Source organism: Acipenser ruthenus, chromosome 29 (genome assembly GCF_902713425.1).
Source record: "Acipenser ruthenus chromosome 29, fAciRut3.2 maternal haplotype, whole genome shotgun sequence".
Lineage (NCBI taxonomy): Eukaryota > Metazoa > Chordata > Actinopteri > Acipenseriformes > Acipenseridae > Acipenser > Acipenser ruthenus.
The window spans coordinates 2,455,959-2,480,480 of record NC_081217.1 but is presented as its reverse complement, the minus strand read 5'-3'; the positions used below and the strand labels follow the sequence as shown (position 1 = coordinate 2,480,480).

Genomic DNA, 24,522 nt, shown 5'->3' with positions numbered 1-24,522 from the left:
TGGAATGAAGTTTCTTTTAGTATTTCTAGATTCTATTGAATGTTTGTTCATCCATAACGAAACACCACTCTCCCCTGTCAATCTGTTATTGCTTCCATGTGATTGTCAGCCCAAACCCCCTCTCCCTGTCACTTTCCCCTCTTTACTCCTGTCAATGTATTCGTTTGTTCTGCTAAGCCTGCTTTTGCCTGTCTCTCCCCACAGAAGAACATGCCGTTCTGGAGGGTGAGCTGCAGGGCTGACCTGGATGCGCTGAGCCACGCCCTGGAGCTGGAGTACCTCTAGGGGGCGCCACCTCTCAATCTCTCTGGACCGGGTGGATCTCTCGCTGGCGACAGCGGAGCTGAAAAAAAAAAAAAAAAACAATCAATCAGAAAGGATTTTTGACACTTGTTTCATCATTCAGCTTTCAAGAACATCAGGAATCTCGTTGCGTTTCAACGTTAAAGACTTTTAGAAAAACACTTGGTGGGATTAGCAAAAAAATAAACGGACTTCAGTTTGAGAAGACGTCTCCAGTCCTAATTCCCAGGTGAACAGGATCCAGGCAGACTGATGCTGGCTGTGCAGCTGCAGGTTCACCGCGGGTCCTTCATGTCAATTAGAGGCAATAGAGCCCACTGTTATTTAATAAAACAGAGCATCAGCAGGCTGTCCTGACAGGCTGGGCGGCTCAGTGTATCGCAAGGGGATACAAAGATGTTCACTTCTGAGTCGCTGGTTCGATTCCTGCCCAGCTCAGTGCTGATCAGAGCATTCTGAGGCTCAGGGCTGTGTGGTCATGTGTAATACCAGACATGCCCTACAATAGAAAGTGTGGATTTGTAGAGTGTGTTTCAGGACACACATACTGACACACGCACGGACACACACACACACACACACACACTGACACACGCACACACACACTGACACATGCACGGACACACGCACGCACACACACACACACACACACACACTGACACACGCACTCTCACACACACACACACTAGCTAACCTCATCATTCTATTGCCACAGAAGCAGACCTGAAAGCTGCCTGCACCCCACAGAATCTGCAATGGTCTCCACAGGGACTAGGATCCAATTTCAAGCTGCTGCAGTCAGTCTATACCTGTGTGCTAGAGCCTGGATTCAGTCCAGATGAGAACAAAGCCGTAGCCATTAGGGCGCCATGCACAGAGATGCTAGTTAACGTCGCTAGGATCTGTCATATCCTTCTTAAGAGCTTTCTAAACACTGCTCACAGACCAAGAAAGGGAAAACCCATGTCCGGCCACCGGGGGTCGCTATTGTGCTGCAGAAGAGAAAACTCTCCGCGCTAGTTGAAATAAGTTATTTTTCTTTTTGAATAAGATATTTTCTCTTATTAATAAAGGCTGGGACGACGTCCTTAAGAAGCGCTTTCTTTTTTAACGGCGCAGGTATACGACTGCAGTGATTGGCAGTTCAGTAACAGGGGCTGGGCAAGGTGACTCATCACATGATACCTCTGATCCAATCAGACGGTATGCAATACGATACATTGCGGTGTGTGTTCTTTAAATCCTGCCTGGAATGAGAGCAAAGCCCTTCATCCGCATAGGACAATCACTTTCATATTTATAAACTGTTTTCTCAGTTCCTTCTTGTTTATGAGCCCTTCTTGTTTCTGCTATGCTATTGTCTATAGTCCAGAAGCGTGTTATTGAATTGCGCTGTAGAGCGAAGCTGTCTCCTGCAGTGCTGTATTCGTTGATTAAGTGCAGGTCCTGTTCTGGGTGCAGGTTTAGACAGTACCAGGGAATGCAGGTCACAGTACCTCCGAAACATGACAGAGGAAGCCGCAAGACTACAGGTTACACGCAGAAACATTAGGACTGCAATTAAAAGGTCAGGCGCTAATAAAAAATAACCATTTCTGATCCTCATATACAAAACCTGGACTGTTTTTTGATCAGCGCTTTGGGGGGGGGGGGGGGAACAAGAGAATGAACTAGAATAAAACATTTTATTTCAGGGATGGAAATAAGACTCCCGTTCCACAGCAATGTAATCCATTCCTGGTTTTACTAATAATTTAATAAGACACACCTGAGCTTGTTACCTATATACTGTGGCTAATGAAGCTCATAGCAAAATGGGTGAAGCTGCAATACGAGTCTTATTTCCATCCCTGGATTTAGTTAATCACAGTACTAAAAAAAAGTCTCAACGCAGCATTCCCACGGGGACTAACACCTCCTTAAAGGAAGATCAGGCAGGTGTATGGTTTTCCACAGCAGCAGCAGCTTATTAGCTAAACATTAACCTCAGAGATACCAATAGATGTTCAGGGCTACAGATTTGAGCTGCTTGGGGCTGTTTGATTGCTTATTGCAGCCCAAGTGCTGGGCTCTCCCAGTGAATTTATTGAGAGCAGGGAGGTGTGATGGACCCGCTGGTAGCGTTTCCATCTACACTTCTGGGATTGGACTGTGGCTCCGTCTGTCAAGTGGAAGGACAATCTTCAGGAGAGGAGCTGGTTCTGCATTCAGTACATGTGTTGTTAGGATCATTGTCTGTTCATGGAAATCAATGTGTTTTCATATAAAAAAAAATAAAAAGTGGTACGGGTTGTTGGACTTTGCATGTGTTTACTGTACTGTGCCTTTCCTCTGTTCTGTATATAAGTTTTGTTTTGTGACGGTGACAAGAATAGCAATGAAATAAATAATAATAATAATAATAATAATTAAACGGTCGATACCTGACCATGCTTCCAGTGACGGTACAATCAGTGAGTGTTGTGTTTTCACATTTTTAAAAGCAGGTGTCCTCACACAGAATTGGGTTTTCAGAAAATCTAGCCCATGCCAACAAACCTGGAGAGATTTGGTTATATTAAGAGAACTCTTCCACCCCCATCCACATAAGGAATCAAGACACATTCACCAAGACAGACTCTGTGACGTGTCCCTGTATCAGTTCATTAAGCTCTGCATTTCCTGCCCCTTGCTTTTGCAGTCTTTTCCTATCTTCCTTTGAGACGCCTCTGTACATACAAGACCCCTGTACAGCAGCTCCCTCCTTCATGTCTCTGCCATTTTACTAACTGTTAAAGATGTCAAATACACGAAAGATACTGTGATAGAGGCGTGGATTTGTATCAAAGGTATTAAAACGCCACCATTTAGATCAATGAATCGATGTCCGAGTGAAACGTGGCACCCACACTGAAAAGAACGATTTCATACTGTCTCTTGATACAAAATAAAGGTGTATTGATGCGCTACCTACAGACACATGGGTTCAGACAGCAGGTAGAGCTGCTCATCAGTACAAAGGCAGGATGGAGGTCGAGAGCCTGAACCAGGGTACCAGAGGCCGCCATCCCCGGTCCTGGAGAGCCGCAGGGTCTTCCGGTTTTCGTGCCACTCGAGTAATTGGTCAATTCTTAAAGGATATTTTCTAAGGGAAGAAAATTTATTTTTTAATAAAGCGTTAAAAATTACATTTTGTTTCCAATGTAACTGAATGCAAAGTTAGAAACTTTGTGAGTCCAAGGTAGAGCTTTAGCTCCCTCTAGTGTCCAATTTCAATACCATAAGGCTAGATTTAAATGACGTTTCTACGTGTTTATTATTTTCATATACATATTTTTTTATATAAACCACCTGCAATAAAGTAAACAGCGCCGTTTAAACAATGGGCGGGGTCTTTTCAAGAAAAAAAGTACAGTACAGTGCCTTTCAATTGGGCTGGGCATTAAACATTATCTCACACTTTACTATATACAACGCAGTGCATACAATCATTCTGTTAAGGTAGCCAAGGGGTTTTCAACCTTTTCTGTCGCCGGATCCCTTACAGACAAAAAAAAAGTAGAAGCCAGAACTGTATTCTGCATCGGAAAAGCATATTAATAAATACATTATTTATGTAATAACATATTTTTCAGGTTATCCAAACAGTGCGGAAATATTAAAGTCTTTAACTCAGGGTTTCCTTTTGGTGTTTAGTAATTTTATCAAGCAGACACTACAATCATCCAGCCAGCAGGTGGCGCAGTGCGTTGTTCGCTCCTGAACATTCCAAGCTGTTTCTCGGTCTCAAACGCTCTTTGTGTCGCTCCTTGTGTTTGAATACAAATATTTTGTTGATTTTTCTATTTTTTTATTTTAATATATATATATTTCTGTTGCTCTTTCGCCATGGGTTGTGACGGCGGCACCATTCCAAAACGACACGAACTCGTTAAAGGGCCCAAGAAAGTGGAGAAGGTACGGGGTGGTTATTTAAAAATCTGTGTTTGTTTATAATTTGGATTTGTTTTGGGGCCTGCTGTTCAACTGAATCCTCGGTGTCGCAGTGACTGCTCCAGGGGTTCAGCCTGAACGCGATTATTAGCGGAAATATTTGATTTGATATTCTCACGGTTAGATACTTAACTTGGATGTAATATTTCATCAATATTTAGCTCTTGGTCTCCCAGAAATGTGTTGCAATATCTTCTCCACTGACAAATCCAGCGTTAAGCCCCACATATGTAATACAATCTATACTATATTTAAAATGTGTATTTCTATAGTGACCGCTATACTAAATACCTGTATATAGACCCGTTTATTTTGAGCAGTCTTAATGTGTGCCATCATTGAAGCCACAGTGTATTATCTATGTCTTGTTAGGGGTAATTCACTATAATTAGTGTAGATGCCGTACTGTTCACACACTCCATCTCTTCTGCTTTTAGCGAGTCAGTGCAGCTGTGTTGTACGTCGGTGTCTGACCTTCAACAAAAGTCGTGATTTGTCTCAAGGCAATTCAAACGTAACGTGTATAACTACTGTATAATACTTACATTGCATCTGATCATGTGCGAGTTAGGGTTGTCAGACAGTACCACAGGGAGTAAAGAGATCGGGTCCAAACTCCCAGGCTTTGAAAGCTGTACAGCTCTGGTATGTAAACGCATCTCAGCTAAGCTCAGCAGACACTGTCCATATTACTGTTTTTAGACTGTCGGCATTCTGTGAAGAAGGGGAATAAAAGTCCAGCCACTGACCGGCCCTTCCTTTCTTTGTTTGATGCAGGTTGATAAAAATGCTGCTCTGGTTGCCCGCTGGTACTACTGCGCTCTCACTCAGGAGAAGCTGAACAGACCCGTTGTCTCCTGTGACCTGGGAAGGTAAGAAAACTCAACTTAAAAAAAACAATAAACCTGCAGACAGTGTCAGGAATGACAGTAGCATACTGCAGTAGAACCTGTCTAATCTGGCTTTGTGCTGGATTACAGAGGTACTGTGAAATGCAATACTCTACCTAAATAAAAATAAAGCTATGAAATACTATCAAAAAACTATTACAATACATAGAGTCGAAATGCGGTCTGGGTGTGTCCTGTAATTCAAGCATTGCATTCATTTTACCTTTTTCCATTAAGTAAACAAGGATTTTACGGTATCGTACCCGTGGGACATGTGCGTGTTTACAAAACATACCTGATTATAAACTTACAAAAGAAAAAAAAACACCTCACTTGATGCTGGAGTGCACAGTCAGATTTACTCTGATTTTAGGCAGATAAAACTTGAAAATCGTGGCGGATTCCAGAATATACAGGTACAGTATTGTAGATGGTGTCACATCATGAATTTCAATGGGGTCGTAACTCAAAAATGATGCCGAACTTTACAGAATGCAGGCTTGATTAGACAGGATTTACTGTAATTAATGTGAGGTCTGCCGATTACAGTAGCTCTGGTGGTAACAGGCACCACCAGAGCTAACTTGACTACCAGGCCACACAGAGATGCTCAATATTTTATACTGTCTCCCTTTGTTTTCCAGGCTGTACAACAAAGATGCTGTTATTGAGTACCTGTTAGACAAGTCTGCTGAAAGACCCAACATGGAGGTTGCAGTGCACATCAGGGGTATCAAGGTTCGTTATTACTTTCACAGAATTGTTACGCTGCTTGCATTTGTAAAATAAATAAAATTGTTAGCATGCTAAAAAAGTTTTGCATTTATTTTATTCCCTGGTTTTCATTTCCCCCACATGTGATGATACCTGCTTTCCATTGATGAGTTCGTTTTTTTGATATAAGAGACCTCCGGAGATACATTTGAATGAAAGCTAAGGGCAGGTGATGGAGATGTGAAAATGGTCTTGTGTTTCCTCAGGATGTGAAGGAGCTGAACCTGACTGATAATCCAGCCTGGCAGGGAGACAGAGGGAACACCAAGGGGGATCGCTATGAGGACCTGCACCGCGCTTGCTATATTTGCCCTGTGGTCGGGCTGGAGATGAATGGGAGACACAAGTGAGTGCTGAAATGTGAACTGATGATGTTTCATTTTCACTCAGTGCATATTCCATGTGATTTCCATCTTTCACAATATTTATTCAAATGAATAAAGGACGGTTTAGGTTTATTTATAATGTTACAGGTTTAACCATATACAATGTTTTTAATTTGACATTTTCCCAAGGAGTGCTAATAGTGGTCCGCAGTGCCTAATGCAGCTGAACTGGTGGGCCTCAGGTTAAAAAGTTTGGGAACCCCCTGCATTAAGGGACATTGAAACCTGTCAAAGCAGGTGTAAAGTGTACAAATATATTGGAAAAGATAAAAGTGAAATCTCAAGTAACGCAAATAAATCCGAAATACAAAGGAGAGACAGGGACATCATTATATAAAATAATACAGAACCACCTGTCAAATATAAACAATAAAAAAAGGAAATGAACCAATAGTTCAGCACTTTACAAGGAACAGACACACCATGGAGGACCTGTGGTTTTAGAAAAAATAAAATGAGATAATGTACAGTATAGAAGAATAAAACAAAATAAATAGACTAGATACAGTGGTGCCTGCAGGTTTAAATAGAAAGGAGAAGTAGATTATGATGTCATTCACTATATAGCGAATAATGTAACAGACATTATTCAAAGATAAATAAATATGTGGTTACCATGGCAACACGAGCCTATAAATACATCCAATGTTTGTTTTCAAACACGCTCCGTTGACAAAAGCATGTTAAACATACTTAAACGTTGGGAAGTTGGCTCTTTGAGCAAAAACGTATATGTAATATATTTTTATTTAATTCTTTTGTAGGTTTTGTTATCTTCGAACCTGTGGCTGTGTGTTTTCTGAGCGTGCCCTAAGGGAGGTTAAAACTGAGATTTGCCACAAGGTAGGAGAAAATCATTTTTGTTTGTTTGTTTGCTGGTCTGTTGTCATAACACATTTATTTTAGCTGCATTAAAAATGTATCAACAACTAACATGTTAAGTCTGTGCTTAAAAAATCCAGATAGCCTTCAAAAGCATTTATTACTGTCATAATTATTCTTTTTTGTGAAGTTGTTCCTTAATAGGTATAATGTTGACCCCACCCAAATATAAGCAAAACCCTTCCCCATGGCCCCTTAGGAATCCCTTCATAATATGGCCCTGTGGCAATGTGCCCTGCCCCTGTGTGTATTTTTGTGTTTTATGTTGTATGTAGTGTGTTAATGTTGGTGTATTGTAGTTGGTACACATGATATAATGCGGGTAATGAGCACGAGTGTTTAAAATGTATAATTGTATTTAGGCACAGGGATTGCACTTCACTTCACGTGCATTTAAAGTATGTAATAATATGTGAACACGGGGTTGCACAGAATTAGTTCACATGCTCGGATTCAAGTGAATAATTAATTAATAATTGAATCCCGGCACAACAGTATATATAGATGCACGTTTTACTCACTCTGGGTTGTTTGTTCAGGGCGAAAGAACGGGAGAGAGTGAGGAGAGTAAAGTAAAAAAGTAAATAACCAATTGCTACGTGGTGCTGGAGGACCAGCACGGTACTTGTTTGTTTAGTGTTCGTCCCTGTGTGTTAGTGTCTGTTCGTTTTGGTTATCTGTCTGTTTGTTTATTTTGGCGTCACATGCCGTGTCCTGTGTTGTGTTTTGTTCAAACCTTTTATTTACAATAAACCAACGCAAGCAAGTGCCTTCATCATTTCATTTCACCGTCCTGTGTGTGTTTCCTTTCCTGGGTCTGACGTCACCACTCAGCCAGCCTGTTCACAGGCCCACATTGTACTCTTTCGGAAAGATCTGTTCTAAATATAGATAGCCGAGTGCAAATTCAGCTTTGTATTTGTCCTTGACCTTGTTTCAGGTATTGTTTTAATGAATCCTTTCTTGTAGAATCTCACTTGAGATATATAGCTGAATATATTTGAACAAGACCTCTACATGTTCCCTCAAGGTCCCTGGGCCACTCTGTCAAATTAAGACTAAATGGGGATTTCCTACAGGGAACCCACTCCATAACATTTCAAGACATGCCCCATTTTCATCTCGGTTGAGGGGGTTTTGGAGGCAGAGACTAGCACGTTCTCAGGCTATTGCCAGGAAAATATTCTCATTCTGTCCCTTGAGCTAGTGCTAGACTGGGAATTACTAACCAGGGATTCAGACTGATGTGTTTATTATAGGGAGGAAAGTTTCCAGCTGTTAAGCAGATCCCAGGCTTTCTGTTATGATTACATATTTCTTTCCCACAAGTTTTTTTACCTGCCCTACAGCTGCAGCAGACGGGTAGATGTGTGCATTTAGATCGGACCATAGAAAAGTTTGGGAACCTGTGTTCTCAGCACTTTTATTCCTTTTAGATCGTTACTTCTGTTCTCGCTGGTGTGCTGTGTTTGCAGTAAAGGGGCGTGCAGCAATCTGTTAATTTCTTACTCTAATCCTGTAGAACTAGATTGGAAATAAAAACATGTAGAGCAAGATGCGGTATCTAGAAATTTAATTGATAAACATATATGTGCCCTTGGTGAAATAGTGCATACTATCATAAAACACATTGTTGTAACTGTCCATTAACCAAGTGTAAAATGTGGTAATAAATAATAATAGGTTTCCATTATTTAATTTTTACATTACATTTTTATTACACACTGCTACATATTATAGGTGGTATAATAGGGCTGTTCCCTTTATGCAAGCGGTAAGCATATTTCAATTTCCATACAGTACTTAATCAATCAACCCACTTAGTTCAACATAATTACAAGTATATACATTGTTTTTATTTCTTGGTTTCCATTTAATAAAGGCTTCTCTTTGCCCCCCTTCTTTATTAAACTCTGAATGCCACTTGAGATATAAAAAAACACCACTGTTATTGTTTACCTTAAAATAGTAAAAAAAAAATTAAAAAAATAAATAAATAAATATTACTGCTGCTGAACAATAATATTCATTTCATATTCTACATTCCTGTTTTTTGGGGGCAACTGTATTTTAAAGTCTGCCCAATACACATTTCTCAGCATTGAAAGTAATCCTTCAGTTTATGAAGAAGCACCGTCCGTGTTGGTGAGCCATTGGAATTTCTTTGAAATCCCTTGTTGCAGAAGACAGCAGGGCGTTCCGTATCTACGGCGCTATAGAAGCGTTGAGCCTCATTCCGATGTAGCTCTCATTCTGTAGCTGCCAGGCAGGCTTTATGGTGACATTTGCCTGCTCCAGGACTTTAAGACGGTGCCAGCGCTCCATACACACCACAGCAAGAGGATAGGTCTCCAGCTCAAACTTGTTGGCAAACATGTTGTCTTGTTCTATGACCCATTTCAAGTCCCCGGGTCCATAAACACAGATGTCACGAATGTAGTGCCCTGCAAATAAGATAAACAACTAACTCATGTTAGGCACCACACACGGTTTTAAATCACAAGTATTATCAAGGGACTATTTGACACAATTGCTTTCTGATGTCTCCCAAGTTCAAATCCCAGAAATAAATCATGAAGCATAAATCAAATGTATAATCCTGTGCCAGGGATGAATATCACTTGTGACTGGGACATAGATATACGGTACAATCCTTAACCAGTACACCATTTCAGTTGAGGTATGCTTGCAGAGTTAAGAGGGAGAAGCAGGCTTTTCATGAGCATTCGATTCACATTTTTATTTAAAAAAAAAAAAAACCAAAAAAAACCTCCTGTACCTTTACACCCGTCATGCGCCTTTTTTTCCTGGTCCCTCCATTTTATTGAGCGAACATTGCCCTCCCATTTTGCTTCTGGGTCTGCTCCTGGAGCCCCTGATAAAAACAATAAAAGCTTTGGATGCTTCCTCTCAAATCTACTGTTCTGTACAGACCGCACTGTTTATTGACATATCAAAGAATAAAAAGTCTGAAACATAGTTAGTTAATTAAATTATGGATGTTCTATTTTGTGAAAGCAAAAAGAATGAATGACAAGCATTGTCATCTGTGCATGCCTGTTGCACCACATTGCTGTCTTACCTGGTAAACGATTGAGTGTCACCCAGTAATGTTCATCTGGGCTGTAGGTGTCCTTGGACCACTCCAGCAGATCCTTTGCACGCTGATCCTTTAGGACGAATTCTACGAATGGCCGTGTGAGAGAATAGTAAGCGGTCCCAAAGTAGAGGACCAGGTCATGTGGGGGCCTCCCTTTCTTTAAGTTTAGTCGCTGCACATGGGGGTCCTTTAGGTTCATTATCTCCTTGTGCTGGTTCTGTGTCCTATAGCTCATGGTGGGTGGCTGCTTCACCCCGGGTGTTATACTCTTTCCCCTCCACTGCTTGCCCTGCAGGTTCTGAATTATCTCGTGGTTGGTTTTGGTGGGGAAGTCCTGACCGCAGAGATTTATGACACTCTTCCAGGGCACTGGGAAGCGCACCAGGTCCTTCATGCAGTTTATGTCGGCCTGAAGCCGAGAGAATCCTCCATATACCACCTTCTCCACATTGGAGGCTAGGAAGACGTTAGGGAAGCAGTCAGCCAGACTCCTGACGGTGGCTTTGTAATCCTCGGGTGACTTATCGTCCACATGGATGCAGTATGCGTTCTGAGGGGCGTAGATGGCCCTGAGCAACCTTATGAACATCTCCAGCTCCTTGTGGATGGTTATGATGTAGGCCAGGGGGTATTCTTCCTCCTCTTTGCTTAGAGGGCTGGTAATGAAATGCAGGTCCTCTGCCATGCGGGAGCAGTTCAGCTTGGCTCCCAGCAGAAGCGTTTCCGGTTTGTGGAGCTTTAGGCATTCGCTCCCGAGCTCCTCGCCATCGAAGAGGGACATGCACAGTTCATCGGGGTGAATCCCGCACACTGCCACATCCACTGCTTCCTCCGCCTGTAGGCTGGGCACCTTGGTCTTCACGTATATTAAGGTACAAAGACATAGACCCAAACAGATGAGGAAACTTAGCTTGGCAGCACTAAGCTGGATCATAATAGGTCAGCCCCACTTGGTGTTGCTAAAATTACCTGGATCAAGAAAAAAAATAAACAAATTTTACTTATGATACAATCCAAAATGTAATGTGTTTTAACAGTGCAAGGGTGCTGAAAGAAATAAAATAATACTAATCTGGGGAACACCTACCTTTCTAGGCATTAGCCTGCTGCCATTCAGTTTGATGACAAAAGGTGCATTGTTGCTGTGTTGTATTTTTGTAGTAATTTTATTTCTTTTCTATTCAGAAAAGTTGCCTCTTGTACTGTTTTGTTTTTACCCTTCCCAGTCACGGAGGAGTAGTAAGCATGATGCACAAACCAGGCCCTTAAAAGCCCTTTTCTGATTAAGTTGATACGACCCTGAGGATTGTACCTCTAGTTAGACCCCTTGGGTATTTAAGCTGAGTGATTACCGTTTGAGAATTTTGAATAACTACAAGAGATCATCTTAATGAATTCCACAGGGGATTTCACTATGCATTAAAAAGAAAAAAAACAACTAACATTTCCTTCTATAGGTTGGAAACACAGCTCCCAGTTCTGCGTCAGGTGTGCTTTAACTGGTTTTGATTCTGTTGTGCTTTGACTGACTGAATTAAAACATGATTATGTTTAGCCTCCCTGCAGCATATACGAATGGGGATTCAGAGTGAAAGTTAATTCAGTTTCGGAAAGAAAAAAAATATCTGTATCTGGGGCCCGAGTTTATAGTTTAGGTACATGCTCTTTCTGAAGCCACTGACAAACATTCTGTTCAGGGTTGGAGGAAGAATATATTTATGCAAAGTACTATTAAGCTCTTCCCATTTCGTTCTAGTGCTAGTTATATACAAATTCATATTTGATCAAAGCTGATTGTTGAAGCAAGCACCGCAGCACCAAAACACATGGCCTGAGTCACAAAAATGTTTTATTTTGAAATATGCACAATGCCCCTACATTGTAGGTTGCAGCGAGGAAATTGCTAGTTTTCATTCATTTATTTATTTATTTATTTATTTATTTATTTATTCATTCATTCATTCATTCATTCATTCATTCATTAAATAAAATACATGTATATCAGATGGGTCAGACCTGAACAAAAGTGTTCAGTCAAGGTCCTGTAAACCCCCCATATTCAGTTGCAGTATTATGAGAATGCTTATCCGCAGTGTTCAATAATCCACACCTTACACATGTTAACAGCAGTACTGATGATGGCATACCATTCATGATATTTTTAGATCGCAATTCTACTGTGGTCTGACTGGAGCTTGTTTTAAAAATATAATTACACAAAGAATAGCACAAAGAACATGGTATCTAAATCTTTTGAATTCTATGCAATAAATACAATAGTCAACCTAAATGCACAGTAAATTAAACTGGTGCAACAGTAATTTTTAGCAATGTAACAATGCACTGCTGTCAGGATATCATCTGATCTATCATGTAAAGAAAGCATCACGATTCATCAGTGCACAATGAAACGTTACAGTCCTGGTTCTTATGTTGTGGAGCTGCTTATACGGGTCTTTCAATCTGCAATTCAGTGTCTTGCCACGGTTTGGATTCAAGTTAGGATGTGCTACAGCCAGAGATCTACTTTTTAAAACCTATTTTTGTGTTCAAGTCCATACCTGATGTGTACTATTTAACTGCCTCTTATTTATAACTATTTATTTTGTGTACATATGCGTGTAAAACCACTTGATTCAATTTCTCCTTCTATATGTTCACAGACTACTGCATTGGCCCTCTGCCGAAAAAGCGTTTATGTATTGTTGTACATTTTTTATAAACCTCTAGAGTAAAGTACTTTTTTGATGGAGCAGTTTTGGAAAAGCAGATCTTGAGAAAGAGAGCAAGGTCAAAACGTGACTGTAATTTGATGAGCAAGTGCCTTTTATGGTGTTTCACTCCTTAGTGCACAAGGCTTCTCAAGTAGAAGCCATTATACAGGGGAAATGCAGACGTGCTGTGGTTTATCTGAACTGGAAACTTCTCATGAACAGTATGTAAAAACATCCTGTAACCAAACTTCTGTGTAGACTTCCGTTTGAGGAAGTTAAATGATTCATTTCAAAGAACAGGTTTACTCTGCAGTTACTGTTCACAGCTTTAATGTTGCTTGGGGTTTTATTCTGAAGCAAAAAAAAAAAAACACAGCCATTTGCTTTTCTCTGCACAGGGTAGAATTTTTGGCTGTTTCCCCCTGTAATATACTTTATTTACATTTTATATAGCACCTTTCATCACAGGGACCTCAAGGCGCTTTACAACATTTTACACTATAATACAAAATTTAAAAGCTAAAGATAATTCCTGTAAAACAGTTAAAAAGACAGTCTAAAGCGATATATAGTTAATGATAAAATTATGGTAAAAAAGCCATTTTATAAAAATTGGGTTTTAAAAGTAGAAAGATTCTCTGCTTTTTTGACTGAAGATGGTCGAGCATTCCACAATATTGGGGCTTTACAAGAGAAGGCCCTCCGTCCCGCACCGTCTTTATTCACTCTCGGAACAACCAGCAGCCCTATGTATCCTACGTATCATTATTTATATGAATTTTGAAATCGTCAAAAACGCATGTTGTAATGCAGCAGCAGTTTCATTTCCAAAACTGATTACATACAAATCAACACATTTCAGACCAATTTGTCTAGGGTCAGATTTGGTTCTAAACGTGGTTTACACATGAAGTATTTTGTTCTGTCCCCTGCAGCTGCACAAACAACCCATAATGGTAAACCTGCAAACTCAGGGGAGCCTTTTATTCAGGCAGGGCCCTGACTGCCCATATTCCTTGCACCTGTTCATTTCATTTGCAAGCGTCTAACCCTGCTAATGGCTCATCGAAACTATCAGCGGGAGGCAGTCCGAAGTCCACGTTGGTATACTGACACCAGTTAATTTGTGTACTCTGTAGAGAAACTGGTATTTGCTTCATTAAGTGAATATTTATGATATTGCTGACAAATGTGCAGATTTCACCAGATTCCAGTGGTACAAAATAGTTGTCTTTATATTGTATGTTCTTCTGAGGTAATTAAAGTATATGCCAGTGGCTGTCAACAAATCTGAGAAAAAAAGGCAGTGGTTGCAGCTATCCGTGTATACCTTGATAATAACTTCGGAACATAGTCAAACCACAAAATATTAAAACTAGCACGGGCATTGTCTGTAACATTTTAAAGCAGATACTGAGATACTTGTACAACATGTGATCAGTTTACAAATGCACAGTGCACAGCACTTCCTGCTAACACTTGAAGGAAAAAAAGGTTTAAAGAAATGTTATTTTATTTAAATCTCACCTGATGAAAATGTTAATCCCAGTCCGAAAGGAAAGATCGTGTTAAATATTAGCAACAGTGAATCAGCAGTCAGCCAGCCTGTGCGTTTGTGTCTACAAATAAAAATATCCCACTTAAATATTCAGTGCTGTTCTGTATCAATATATTCCTCCTGCTTTTCACTTCCTCTTTTTTTGGCCTCTTGCTCCAGAACTTTTAGTTGCTGTTGTAAATGGATTCTGTCTTCCTATTTTTTCGGCCTGACTTGTTTGTTGGTAGTAATGCAGTGAGCAGTTTCCATATGAGACTGGTGGGTGTGTTTAAAACAGATTCCTTTAACCCAATTAGAGGAGGAGAACAGTGAGTCAGTCATGCAGCGGGGAACATTCTCTGCCTCTGAAAAACTCTGTGTGTGTGTGTATTCGCTTTTGTATATTCTTTAATTTCAGTCGCATACAGTTGTTGATTCAGTAAAGCGTTGCATTGGTTGCTGAGTAATATCTCTCTCTCTATCTCTCTTTACCCTACCCCTCTGTAACATGTCTTACTCCGCCCTCATCCATGTGTAATCAGGGCAGTTGAGATTATTTAACTTCTTGGGTTCTGAGCGAGAGTGCCTGTAAACACAGTACATGCACCCAACACCGCCAGGCTGAGTGCTAGAGCTTAATGATTAAGTAACCTCGGGCTGACCCTTCATTTGAGAGGGGGCAGTTTCTTTTTTTGCTGTTTTGGTTTAGACTATGCTGCATTATGGGCATCCTGTGCCTAGTGTAATGTTCAGAACGTACAGGGTGAGAAATGTTGCCCTTTCCCAGCATTCAAATTATGATTTATTTATTTCAAGTGAAGGGCTTGTATAAAAAATGAGATCAAGCTCACACACTAGTTTTAGCACCATCCCAGTTGGAATTGGAGCTTTTTTTTGTAAAGTAAAAGGCAGCCAATTTATATTCCAGAAACCCTTCCCTGTTGCCCGATAACATAAAATAACAACAATGCAGGGTAAGCAGAAGTTTTCCATCCTGCATGTTGCTGTTGTAGTGGCCTGTTAACCTCAACATCAGGAAACTTGTATGTCATTTATCGCATTATGGCTCTTGTTAGATTATGACCACCCCTGTGTCCTTTTTTCTTTGTTTAAATTCTTTTGAAACTTGTTTTAAATAACCTAGCTGTACAAAATATGTGGTATTTAGAGACAATTCTCCCCTGGCCCCTATCCCATTGAGGCTCTCGGCCACCTACTGTAGCAACACACCTTCTGAGACCAGCCTCTCCACCTGCCTCCTGTGTGTGTGTGTGTGTGTGTGTAAGCTTTATTGGCTGAATTCCTTGAGGGTTAGCAATGCCCTTCAAGGGGTCATAGCAGCTATGTAAATGTTCCTTCATGCTGCTGCACTTAACTAGTCAGACTGATCCGGGTAATCATTTATTTGTGCCGCCTTGGTAGCTAAAGGTCAGATTTCTCTGGCACACATTGTATCCTGGGGAGGGACTTGCTGTAAATGGAATGGGTTTTGTGATTTTTTTTGGCCAGATACGACTCCTACAACTTTGTTTAAAGACACATACGGCGTTTGTACTTATACATAATACCGAGAAGTGTGACCTTTCAAGTGTTTGAACTTTCACTGAAATTGTTATTCCAAGCAGGGGGTATTATTAATGAATGCGACCACAAATAAACACTGGCAGTAATGGTAAAATCTATCAGTGAAAAGCTTCCAAACTGTAGGTTAGGAGTAAATGTTGGGAAACCAGTCTTATCTCCTTCTATATTACAAGATAACCTGTTTAGAACTTGCGTAAATGCATTCTTCTGTTGTCTATCCCTGGCAGACAACAGAAATGTTTTATTTTAGCAATACCCGAAACTGGTGATTTTATATTTTCCTTTTACTGCAGGTGTGGATCATATTCAAATAAGCATGAGTGAGCCTGTCAATGCATAGTGTTATACCACATTGAGGGGGAGGTCAAATCTCGGTTAGCATTTCAAGGAATAGAGTTTGTATGCACTTAAAGGGTTCCCATAATAGGGCAAAATGTACTTGACTCATTAATGATCCTTAATTAAGTTAGAGCATTCTGTTAATGACTTTTCTACATTTTCGGCACTAATATTAAATGCATGCTACTTACTGTGGGGTTCATATGGTTTGCACTGTGTGTCCATGTGCTGCATTAGCGTCTTCAATTGTTGATTCACAAGCTTTTTTTACTGGGGATACATTCCGTGCAAACAACGCGCTATCAAATTGAATGCGGCCCCTTTTTAAATACTTTTTGTTTTACTTATCTAAATGTTGCTTCTGCACATGTGCAGCACAGCCTACTTTGCATACCAGAGCTCTCAGAACTAAAACTACAGGGAATGTGCTCATGTTTTGTACTCCACTTAATCTATCGGTTATTTTTTTAGTTTAGTTTATCAGAGAGGATTATGAACTGGAATAACATAGTCACCTCTTGCATTATGTATTCTCTGTTGTATTGTATAATCTTCTGCATTCTTACCTATGTACTGTTTGGAGTTTTATTCTAATATAGTAACATATGTTCATTCCAATGTTGTTTTTATGCCCATATTCAGTAAGGTGGTGTTCTCAGTTTCCACTTTCCAGCATCATAGCTGCATTCACTGCATTCCTATGTACAATGAAGGCACTGTGTAAACAAGAGAGCCTAACTGACTATCGTACAATACTCACAATAGAGCCTTGGGCTGGGAATAATCTGCTGTCATCTTCCAAAAAACTTACTTAAACAAGCTACATTAAGATGTTGTTACTATAATCATGTTTCTGCAAACCTGTAAATAATAATAATAATTTTATATAGCACCTTTAAAAGCAACATCTCAAAGCGCTTTACAAACAAACAAAAAAGAAAATAAAGTCATAAAAATGCCTTTCTATAAAAGTAGGTCTTTTAAGCTAGATTTAAAAGCATTAAAAGTGGCAGAGTCCCTGATCTCTTTAGGAATGGTGTTCCAAAGTTCTGGGGCATAACAACAAAAAGCTGTGTCGCCCACAGAACGCAGGTGAACAGAGAGAACACATAACAATCCAAGATAGAACGCAGATGAACAGAGAGAACACATAACAATCCAAGATAGAATGCAGGTGAACAGAGGGAACACATAACAATCCAAGATAGAACGTAGGTGAACAGAGAGAACACATAACAATCCAAGAGAGAACACATAACAATCCAAGATAGAACGCAGGTGAACAGAGAGAACACATAACAATCCAAGATAGAACACAGGTGAACAGAGAGAACACATAACAATCCAAGATAGAACGCAGGTGAACAGAGGGAACACATAACAATCCAAGATAGAATGCAGGTGAACAGAGGGAACACATAACAATCCAAGATAGAACGTAGGTGAACAGAGAGAACACATAACAATCCAAGAGAGAACACATAACAATCCAAGATAGAACACAGGTGAACAGAGGGAACACATAACAATCCAAGATAGAACGTAGGTGAACAGAGAGAACACATAACAATCCAAGAGAGAACACATAACAATCCAAGATAGAACACAGGTGAACAGAGAGAACACATAACAATCCAAGATAGAACGCAGGTGAACAGAGGGAACACATAACAATCCAAGATAGAATGCAGGTGAACAGAGGGAACACATAACAATCCAAGATAGAACGTAGGTGAACAGAGAGAACACATAACAATCCAAGAGAGAACGCAGGTGAACAGAGGGAACACATAACAATCCAAGATAGAACACAGGTGAACAGAGAGAACACATAACAATCCAAGATAGAACGTAGGTGAACAGAGAGAACACATAACAATCCAAGAGAGAACACATAACAATCCAAGATAGAACGCAGGTGAACAGAGAGAACACATAACAATCCAAGATAGAACGTAGGTGAACAGAGAGAACACATAACAATCCAAGAGAGAACACATAACAATCCAAGATAGAACGCAGGTGAACAGAGAGAACACATAACAATCCAAGATAGAACGTAGGTGAACAGAGAGAACACATAACAATCCAAGATAGAATGCAGGTGAACAGAGGGAACACATAACAATCCAAGATAGAACGTAGGTGAACAGAGAGAACACATAACAATCCAAGAGAGAACACATAACAATCCAAGATAGAACGCAGGTGAACAGAGGGAACACATAGCAATCCAAGATAGAACGCAGGTGAACAGAGGGAACACATAACAATCCAAGATAGAATGCAGGTGAACAGAGGGAACACATAACAATCCAAGATAGAACGCAGGTGAACAGAGAGAACACATAACAATCCAAGATAGAACACATAACAATCCAAGATAGAACACAGGTGAACAGAGAGAACACATAACAATCCAAGAGAGAACACATAACAATCCAAGATAGAACGCAGGTGAACAGAGAGAACACATAACAATCCAAGATAGAACGTAGGTGAACAGAGAGAACACATAACAATCCAAGATAGAATGCAGGTGAACAGAGGGAACACATAACAATCCAAGATAGAACGCAGGTGAACAGAGAGAACACATAACAATCCAAGATAGAACACATAACAATCCAAGATAGAACACAGGTGAACAGAGAGAACACATAACAATCCAAGAGAGAACACATAACAATCCAAGATAGAACGCAGGTGAACAGAGAGAACACATAACAATCCAAGATAGAACGTAGGTGAACAGAGAGAACACATAACAATCCAAGATAGAATGCAGGTGAACAGAGAGAACACATAACAATCCAAGATAGAACACAGGTGAACAGAGAGAACACATAACAATCCAAGAGAGAACACATAACAATCCAAGATAGAACGCAGGTGAACAGAGAGAACACATAACAATCCAAGATAGAACGTAGGTGAACAGAGAGAACACATAACAATCCAAGAGAGAACACATAACAATCCAAGATAGAACGCAGGTGAACAGAGAGAACACATAACAATCCAAGATAGAACGTAGGTGAACAGAGAGAACACATAACAATCCAAGATAGAATGCAGGTGAACAGAGGGAACACATAACAATCCAAGATAGAACGCAGGTGAACAGAGGGAACACATAACAATCCAAGAGAGAACACATAACAATCCAAGATAGAACACAGGTGAACAGAGAGAACACATAACAATCCAAGATAGAACGTAGGTGAACAGAGGGAACACATAACAATCCAAGATAGAACGCAGGTGAACAGAGGGAACACATAACAATCCAAGATAGAACGCAGGTGAACAGAGGGAACACATAACAATCCAAGATAGAACGCAGGTGAACAGAGGGAACACATAACAATCCAAGATAGAACGCAGGTGAACAGAGGGAACACATAACAATCCAAGATAGAACGCAGGTGAACAGAGAGAACACATAACAATCCAAGATAGAACGCAGGTGAACAGAGGGAACACATAACAATCCAAGATAGAACGCAGGTGAACAGAGGGAACACATAACAATCCAAGATAGAACGCAGGTGAACAGAGAGAACACATAACAATCCAAGATAGAACGCAGGTGAACAGAGGGAACACATAACAATCCAAGATAGAACGCAGGTGAACAGAGGGAACACATAACAATCCAAGATAGAACGCAGGTGAACAGAGGGAACACATAACAATCCAAGATAGAACGCAGGTGAACAGAGGGAACACATAACAATCCAATATAGAACGCAGGTGAACAGAGAGAACACATAACAATCCAAGATCATTTGAGCGAAGGTTGCGTGAAGGAGTGTAGACTGATGACGAAAAAGTAAGCCCAGCTGTCAGTCTTCCACCAACCTTTGATTAAATGTATAGTGTTACCTAAACAGTTAACTCAGACAAAACACTTGAGCCATTGTCTTTTAATATTTGCTACATAGCTGTATCATGTGATTTAAAACAAAATGAATTCACTCCCACGTTGTTTCTGGCCAGTGATACAGAGCACACATGCTGCCTTTACAGTTGGCACACAGCTGTTTTATATGATTCTTTCAGTCAGGTTTCATTGCTGGAGTGGACCAGCGAATTAATGCAGCTCAAAAAGGAAGAGCTACATTGTTGCCAGTAAAGGAAGCGTTGTCCTTCAACCCTGTCACCTCGTAGTGGTATTTGGATATTTAGATTAGAGTCCTTTTTACCGAGCCGATGTCATTTGAAACTGTGTCTCGTGAGTGGAGAGGGGAAGCAGGGTATTTGCATGTCATCTTTGCTGTTTTCAAGGGGTGAATATGGTTTGCTTTATGTTTTTGTTTATGAATATGTGCTGAAATAATACCTGCTGCTGGTAGGCCACCCTTACCTGCTGCTGGTAGGCCACCCTTACCTGCAGCTGTGGAAAAAGCACCTGCGTGTTTTTAAAGAGGAGATGATTTACCTTTGCGGTGATATCAGGACATTTAGTGAGTTGGTAATGAGTGAGGTAACAAGGTGTTCTGTTTCAGGGCTACTGCTGCTGTTCCAGTAATATTCAAAGGACTGCGTGTGTGTGTCTCTCTCTCTATATGGAAATGTATGTATTATTTGTTTATTTAGCAGACGCCTTTATCCAAGGCGACTTACAGAGACTAGGGTGTGTGAACTATGCATCAGCTGCAGAGTCACTTCCAACTACGTCTTACCTGAAAGACGGAGCACAAGGAGTCACACAATGAGTCAGTGGCTGAGGTGGGATTTGAACCGGGGACTTCCTGGTTACAAGCCCTTTTCTTTAACCACTGGACCACACAGCCTCCTATATTATAATGAGGTGTTTTGTTTTTTCTTCCACTAGTGCGGCGACCCGTTTCAGAACAGTGACATTGTGATTCTCAACGGGAGCAAGGAGGAGGTGGAGGAGCTCCGTAAGGGGATGGAAGAAAGGCGAGCCAAAGAAAAGCCGGGAAAGGTACAAAGCAGTATTGAGTAATACTGATGTCACGGTAGTAATGGATTCCAGACCTGTATGAACACTGTAGGTGGCTGAGCGGGTAGTGTTGCCAAGTGATTTAGCGCTAAGCTGAGGCAGTGTTGCCTGGAGATCAGAGCCAAGGGAATGGTAGACAGTGTGGCCAAGTGTTGAGAGCTAAGGGACCGGGAGGCAGTGTCGAACTTGACATTTCCCAATTCCTCTTGTGGAGGATAGCAGCAAGAAAGTTTTGCTGTATGTATGTAATGTATGTATGTATATATGTTTATTTAATTTATTCATTAGTTCATCTGTCAGACATTTTTGTCCGCTACCTCCATTTATGTACACTGGTTCACTAGCGAATGAACAGATTTTTTGAATATGAAAATGGCATGAGACCAGTTGCAGTTTGTACCCTTCATAGCAATTGTTGGTAACCAGGATTGGATTGTGGTATTAACAATTATTTCTTTACCCTACATATATGTGTTTAACAATAATAAAGACAGTGACAAGTATTATTCAAGATCTATCCAATCAAGCGGTTTATTAAACAATACTCCTCTCCATCCCATTATTGCATAGTAATATAACAACACGCAAATCTGTTCTTAGATTATATTAGACACCTAACTTAAGGTAATTTAGGGGGTGGTAACTTTTATTACTGTATTCCTTCGAATTTAAGACGAAGCCCAAATTTACTACCCTCCAATTTGATGAAAAAATAATACTTTATGGCATTTATATATATATATATACATATATACAGATATATAGATAGATAGATATATATATAAAATGTTGTTCTTGTTTCAGAAATCTAAGAAATCCAAGGCAGCAGAAACTGTTTCCAAATCAGAAGCTTCAAAAGGTAAAGTTAAAGGTACACAATGTATGAGCGAGAGACAGAGACAGAGAGAGAGAGAGAGAGAGAGAGAGAGACAGTATTGGTGGTTCAAGGGTGTTTGCTTTATGACCTAAACTTTGGAGTGTCAGTGAAGTAACCACAATAAATCAATCACCTGTTTTATTTATCAAAAAAAAAAACTTTACGCAAACAGTGTTTGTTTGGACTGCGTTCCTAGAGCGACTCCTAGAGGGGAATGTTAAAATACTGTAGATGATTAAACTTTGGAAGAATACAGTCACATAATATTTGGCACTAGGCTGATTTTTGTTGAGTAAATGTATTTCAGTATGAGATTGCTGCCGATTCCAGGCCACTGTAATCTCAGTAGTAACGCCTGTTACAAGTATATAACCTATTCTGGTTTGCATAGTTTAATGCTGGGAGCTGGTTTTTAAATGTTGTTCCTGAGCCACAGGATGGTGCTGTTAACCAAGCAGTGAATGATGGTGGCAAAATTGAAGAGAATGCCTGTGACTGTGCATTCATTGAGAAGTAAAAAGACAGTCCTGTCTCTCTGCTTTGGGCCGTCATGCACACCACGTTTTCTTGATCTTTTTGCAGCAGTTTTGGGTTTGTGTGTTCAACAGTTCTGTTACATACTGACTTTTGATTTTGTTTTGTGATATGTTTGTTTTTATTTCACCAGATAACCCTGGCCCCTCTGAAACTACGAAGAATGAACTCAAGACAGCCACTGTCAATAAAGCCGAAGACAGCATCGCATCAGGTGGGTCATTAATCGCGCATGGCAGTAACCAGTATGATGTAGTTTTAATGGCAGAATTGTATGGCTTGCTTACCTGCACTACACCTTTTAATTGTGCTGAAGATTGCCTGGTCAGATTTTTGAATTGAACGCTTTTGAATTTAGTAGACATCTTCCAGTTGGAGATGAATGTGTCCTTGCTCTTTCAGCCCCTGAACCTTCCACTTCAACAGCAGTGTCCATAAAACCTGTTGCCGCTGCTGGCAGCAAGAGGCTCTTCTCTGGCAGCGATGAGAAGTCTGAGGCTTACAAATCCCTCTTCACCTCCCACAGCTCTGCGAAGCGCACCAAGGACCAGACATCCAACTGGGTCACCCACACGCCTTACCACTTCTAAAACAAAACTGTGCCCCTGCCCAGTGGAGCTGACCTCCTCTCTGTACCGAATAATAACAATAAAAACAGAACAGAGAAATGTATGCCATTGATTGCCTTTTTAGACGGCCATAGTGTAGTGTAGGGGAAAAGCAGGATTTTGTTTTTTAGGGATAGCACAGACATTGCTTGTTTGTGTTGTGTGTGTGTGTGTTTTTTTGTTGCTATGCTAGTGGGAGTTTAGGAAGAGCCAGTTAGGACCTGGCTGATATGAATGTTACAATTAAGGATTCCTATTCTAATCTCTCGTGTGATACCCAGCCCTGTTGGAGGTGTGTTGCGTATACGAATCCAGCTGGTAAAGCCATTCACAGCTCACTAGTGAACAAGGAGGAGTGGACAAGACTCTTTTTATTAAAACAAAATAATTTAAATAACAAAGGAGTGAAGTCAATACAGTGGCATCCAACCCAATTACTGCAGCAAACTAGAGCACGCTGCGCAACGCTATGACTAACTTTGTCAGCTTTTAATACTAAGTGAGAAAATGAAGAAATCCTTTCTATTGTACTTCTTTACAAATCGGATTATTTCACTGTCTCCTTTGTAAAAAAACAAATAATAAATAATGAAATATCTTTGTTTTACTGCTGACTGTTTGGTATGGCATGCTGATTTGAGAATTGAATGTGAAGTTTGAGTCTGAAGTATTTCCTCACCAATTAGATACAAGTCTATTGATCAGAGTAAACCAAACTTAGCATCCAATAAACACAGTAGGGTTTGCTGCTGATACTATTATGACTGGAAATGCAAAAAGAAAGATATATTTCAATCCAAAATATAATAATAGATATATTCTTTAAAGGAAAGCAATTGCAAATCGTGTGTATTCAATTGAATTACACTTCCAAGCTCCTTCAGCTTTACTGGAGTAGTGGTGACATACTGTTGGAGGACAGCCACAGACTATTTATCATTCCTAAAACATGCTGTACATCAGCTGGTTAAACTGTTACTGCTGCCCCAGTGATGAAGCAGGAAGTAGGAAGTATTAGCAGTCTGTCTCTCAATCCCTACTGTTTAGTTA

The 24,522-nt window shown here is 40.3% G+C and overlaps 3 protein-coding genes and 1 long non-coding RNA gene across 9 annotated transcripts in view; 2 read left to right on the top strand and 2 right to left on the bottom strand.

Moving 5' to 3' along the window:
* LOC117430960 (eyes absent homolog 2) overlaps positions 1–1,950 on the top strand; it is a 36,141-nt gene extending 34,191 nt beyond the window's left edge. For all 6 annotated transcript variants that reach the window (XM_059003391.1, XM_059003394.1, XM_059003389.1 and 3 more), the window contains one exon: positions 205–1,950. In XM_059003391.1, coding sequence (XP_058859374.1) covers positions 205–285 — 81 coding nt within the window. In that variant the 3' untranslated portion in view covers positions 286–1,950. The remainder of the gene's footprint in view (positions 1–204) is intronic.
* Positions 212–5,057, bottom strand: LOC131702016 (uncharacterized). Its single transcript, XR_009309247.1, has 3 exons — positions 4,821–5,057; positions 3,257–3,427; positions 212–343 (listed from the first exon to the last, which is right to left on the bottom strand). It is a non-coding gene; the product is annotated as an uncharacterized LOC131702016 (long non-coding RNA).
* On the top strand, positions 4,037–24,070 carry LOC117431014 (replication termination factor 2-like). The gene is made up of 9 exons (XM_059003395.1): positions 4,037–4,239; positions 5,053–5,147; positions 5,810–5,903; positions 6,146–6,285; positions 7,090–7,168; positions 21,322–21,435; positions 22,258–22,312; positions 22,998–23,078; positions 23,267–24,070. The coding sequence occupies exons 1-9, from the start codon at positions 4,171–4,173 to the stop codon at positions 23,452–23,454; spliced, it is 915 nt and encodes a 304-aa protein (XP_058859378.1). The 5' UTR covers positions 4,037–4,170; the 3' UTR covers positions 23,455–24,070.
* On the bottom strand, positions 8,751–15,051 carry LOC117964414 (beta-1,3-galactosyl-O-glycosyl-glycoprotein beta-1,6-N-acetylglucosaminyltransferase 7-like). Its single transcript, XM_034907777.2, has 4 exons — positions 14,549–15,051; positions 10,290–11,276; positions 9,987–10,082; positions 8,751–9,651 (listed from the first exon to the last, which is right to left on the bottom strand). Exons 2-4 carry the CDS (start codon positions 11,239–11,241, stop codon positions 9,413–9,415), a joined length of 1,287 nt encoding a protein of 428 aa, XP_034763668.2. The 5' UTR covers positions 11,242–11,276; positions 14,549–15,051; the 3' UTR covers positions 8,751–9,412.
* Positions 24,071–24,522: the final 452 nt, after the last annotated feature.

What these genes read in the sequence shown, in the direction of transcription:
- LOC117964414 (XM_034907777.2), bottom strand. Translation starts at nt 11,241, where the DNA reads ATGATCCAGCTTAGTGCTGCCAAGCTAAGTTTCCTCATCTGTTTGGGT. An exon ending in GACACTCAATCGTTTACCAG is followed by an intron (nt 10,083 to 10,289) that starts GTAAGACAGCAA and finishes TGTTTTTATCAG; the next exon opens with GGGCTCCAGGAGCAGACCCA. An exon ending in GGCGCATGACGGGTGTAAAG is followed by an intron (nt 9,652 to 9,986) that starts GTACAGGAGGTT and finishes TCTTATTTGCAG; the next exon opens with GGCACTACATTCGTGACATC.
- LOC117431014 (XM_059003395.1), top strand. Translation starts at nt 4,171, where the DNA reads ATGGGTTGTGACGGCGGCACCATTCCAAAACGACACGAACTCGTTAAA. An exon ending in GGCCCAAGAAAGTGGAGAAG is followed by an intron (nt 4,240 to 5,052) that starts GTACGGGGTGGT and finishes TGTTTGATGCAG; the next exon opens with GTTGATAAAAATGCTGCTCT. An exon ending in GAGATGAATGGGAGACACAA is followed by an intron (nt 6,286 to 7,089) that starts GTGAGTGCTGAA and finishes ATTCTTTTGTAG; the next exon opens with GTTTTGTTATCTTCGAACCT.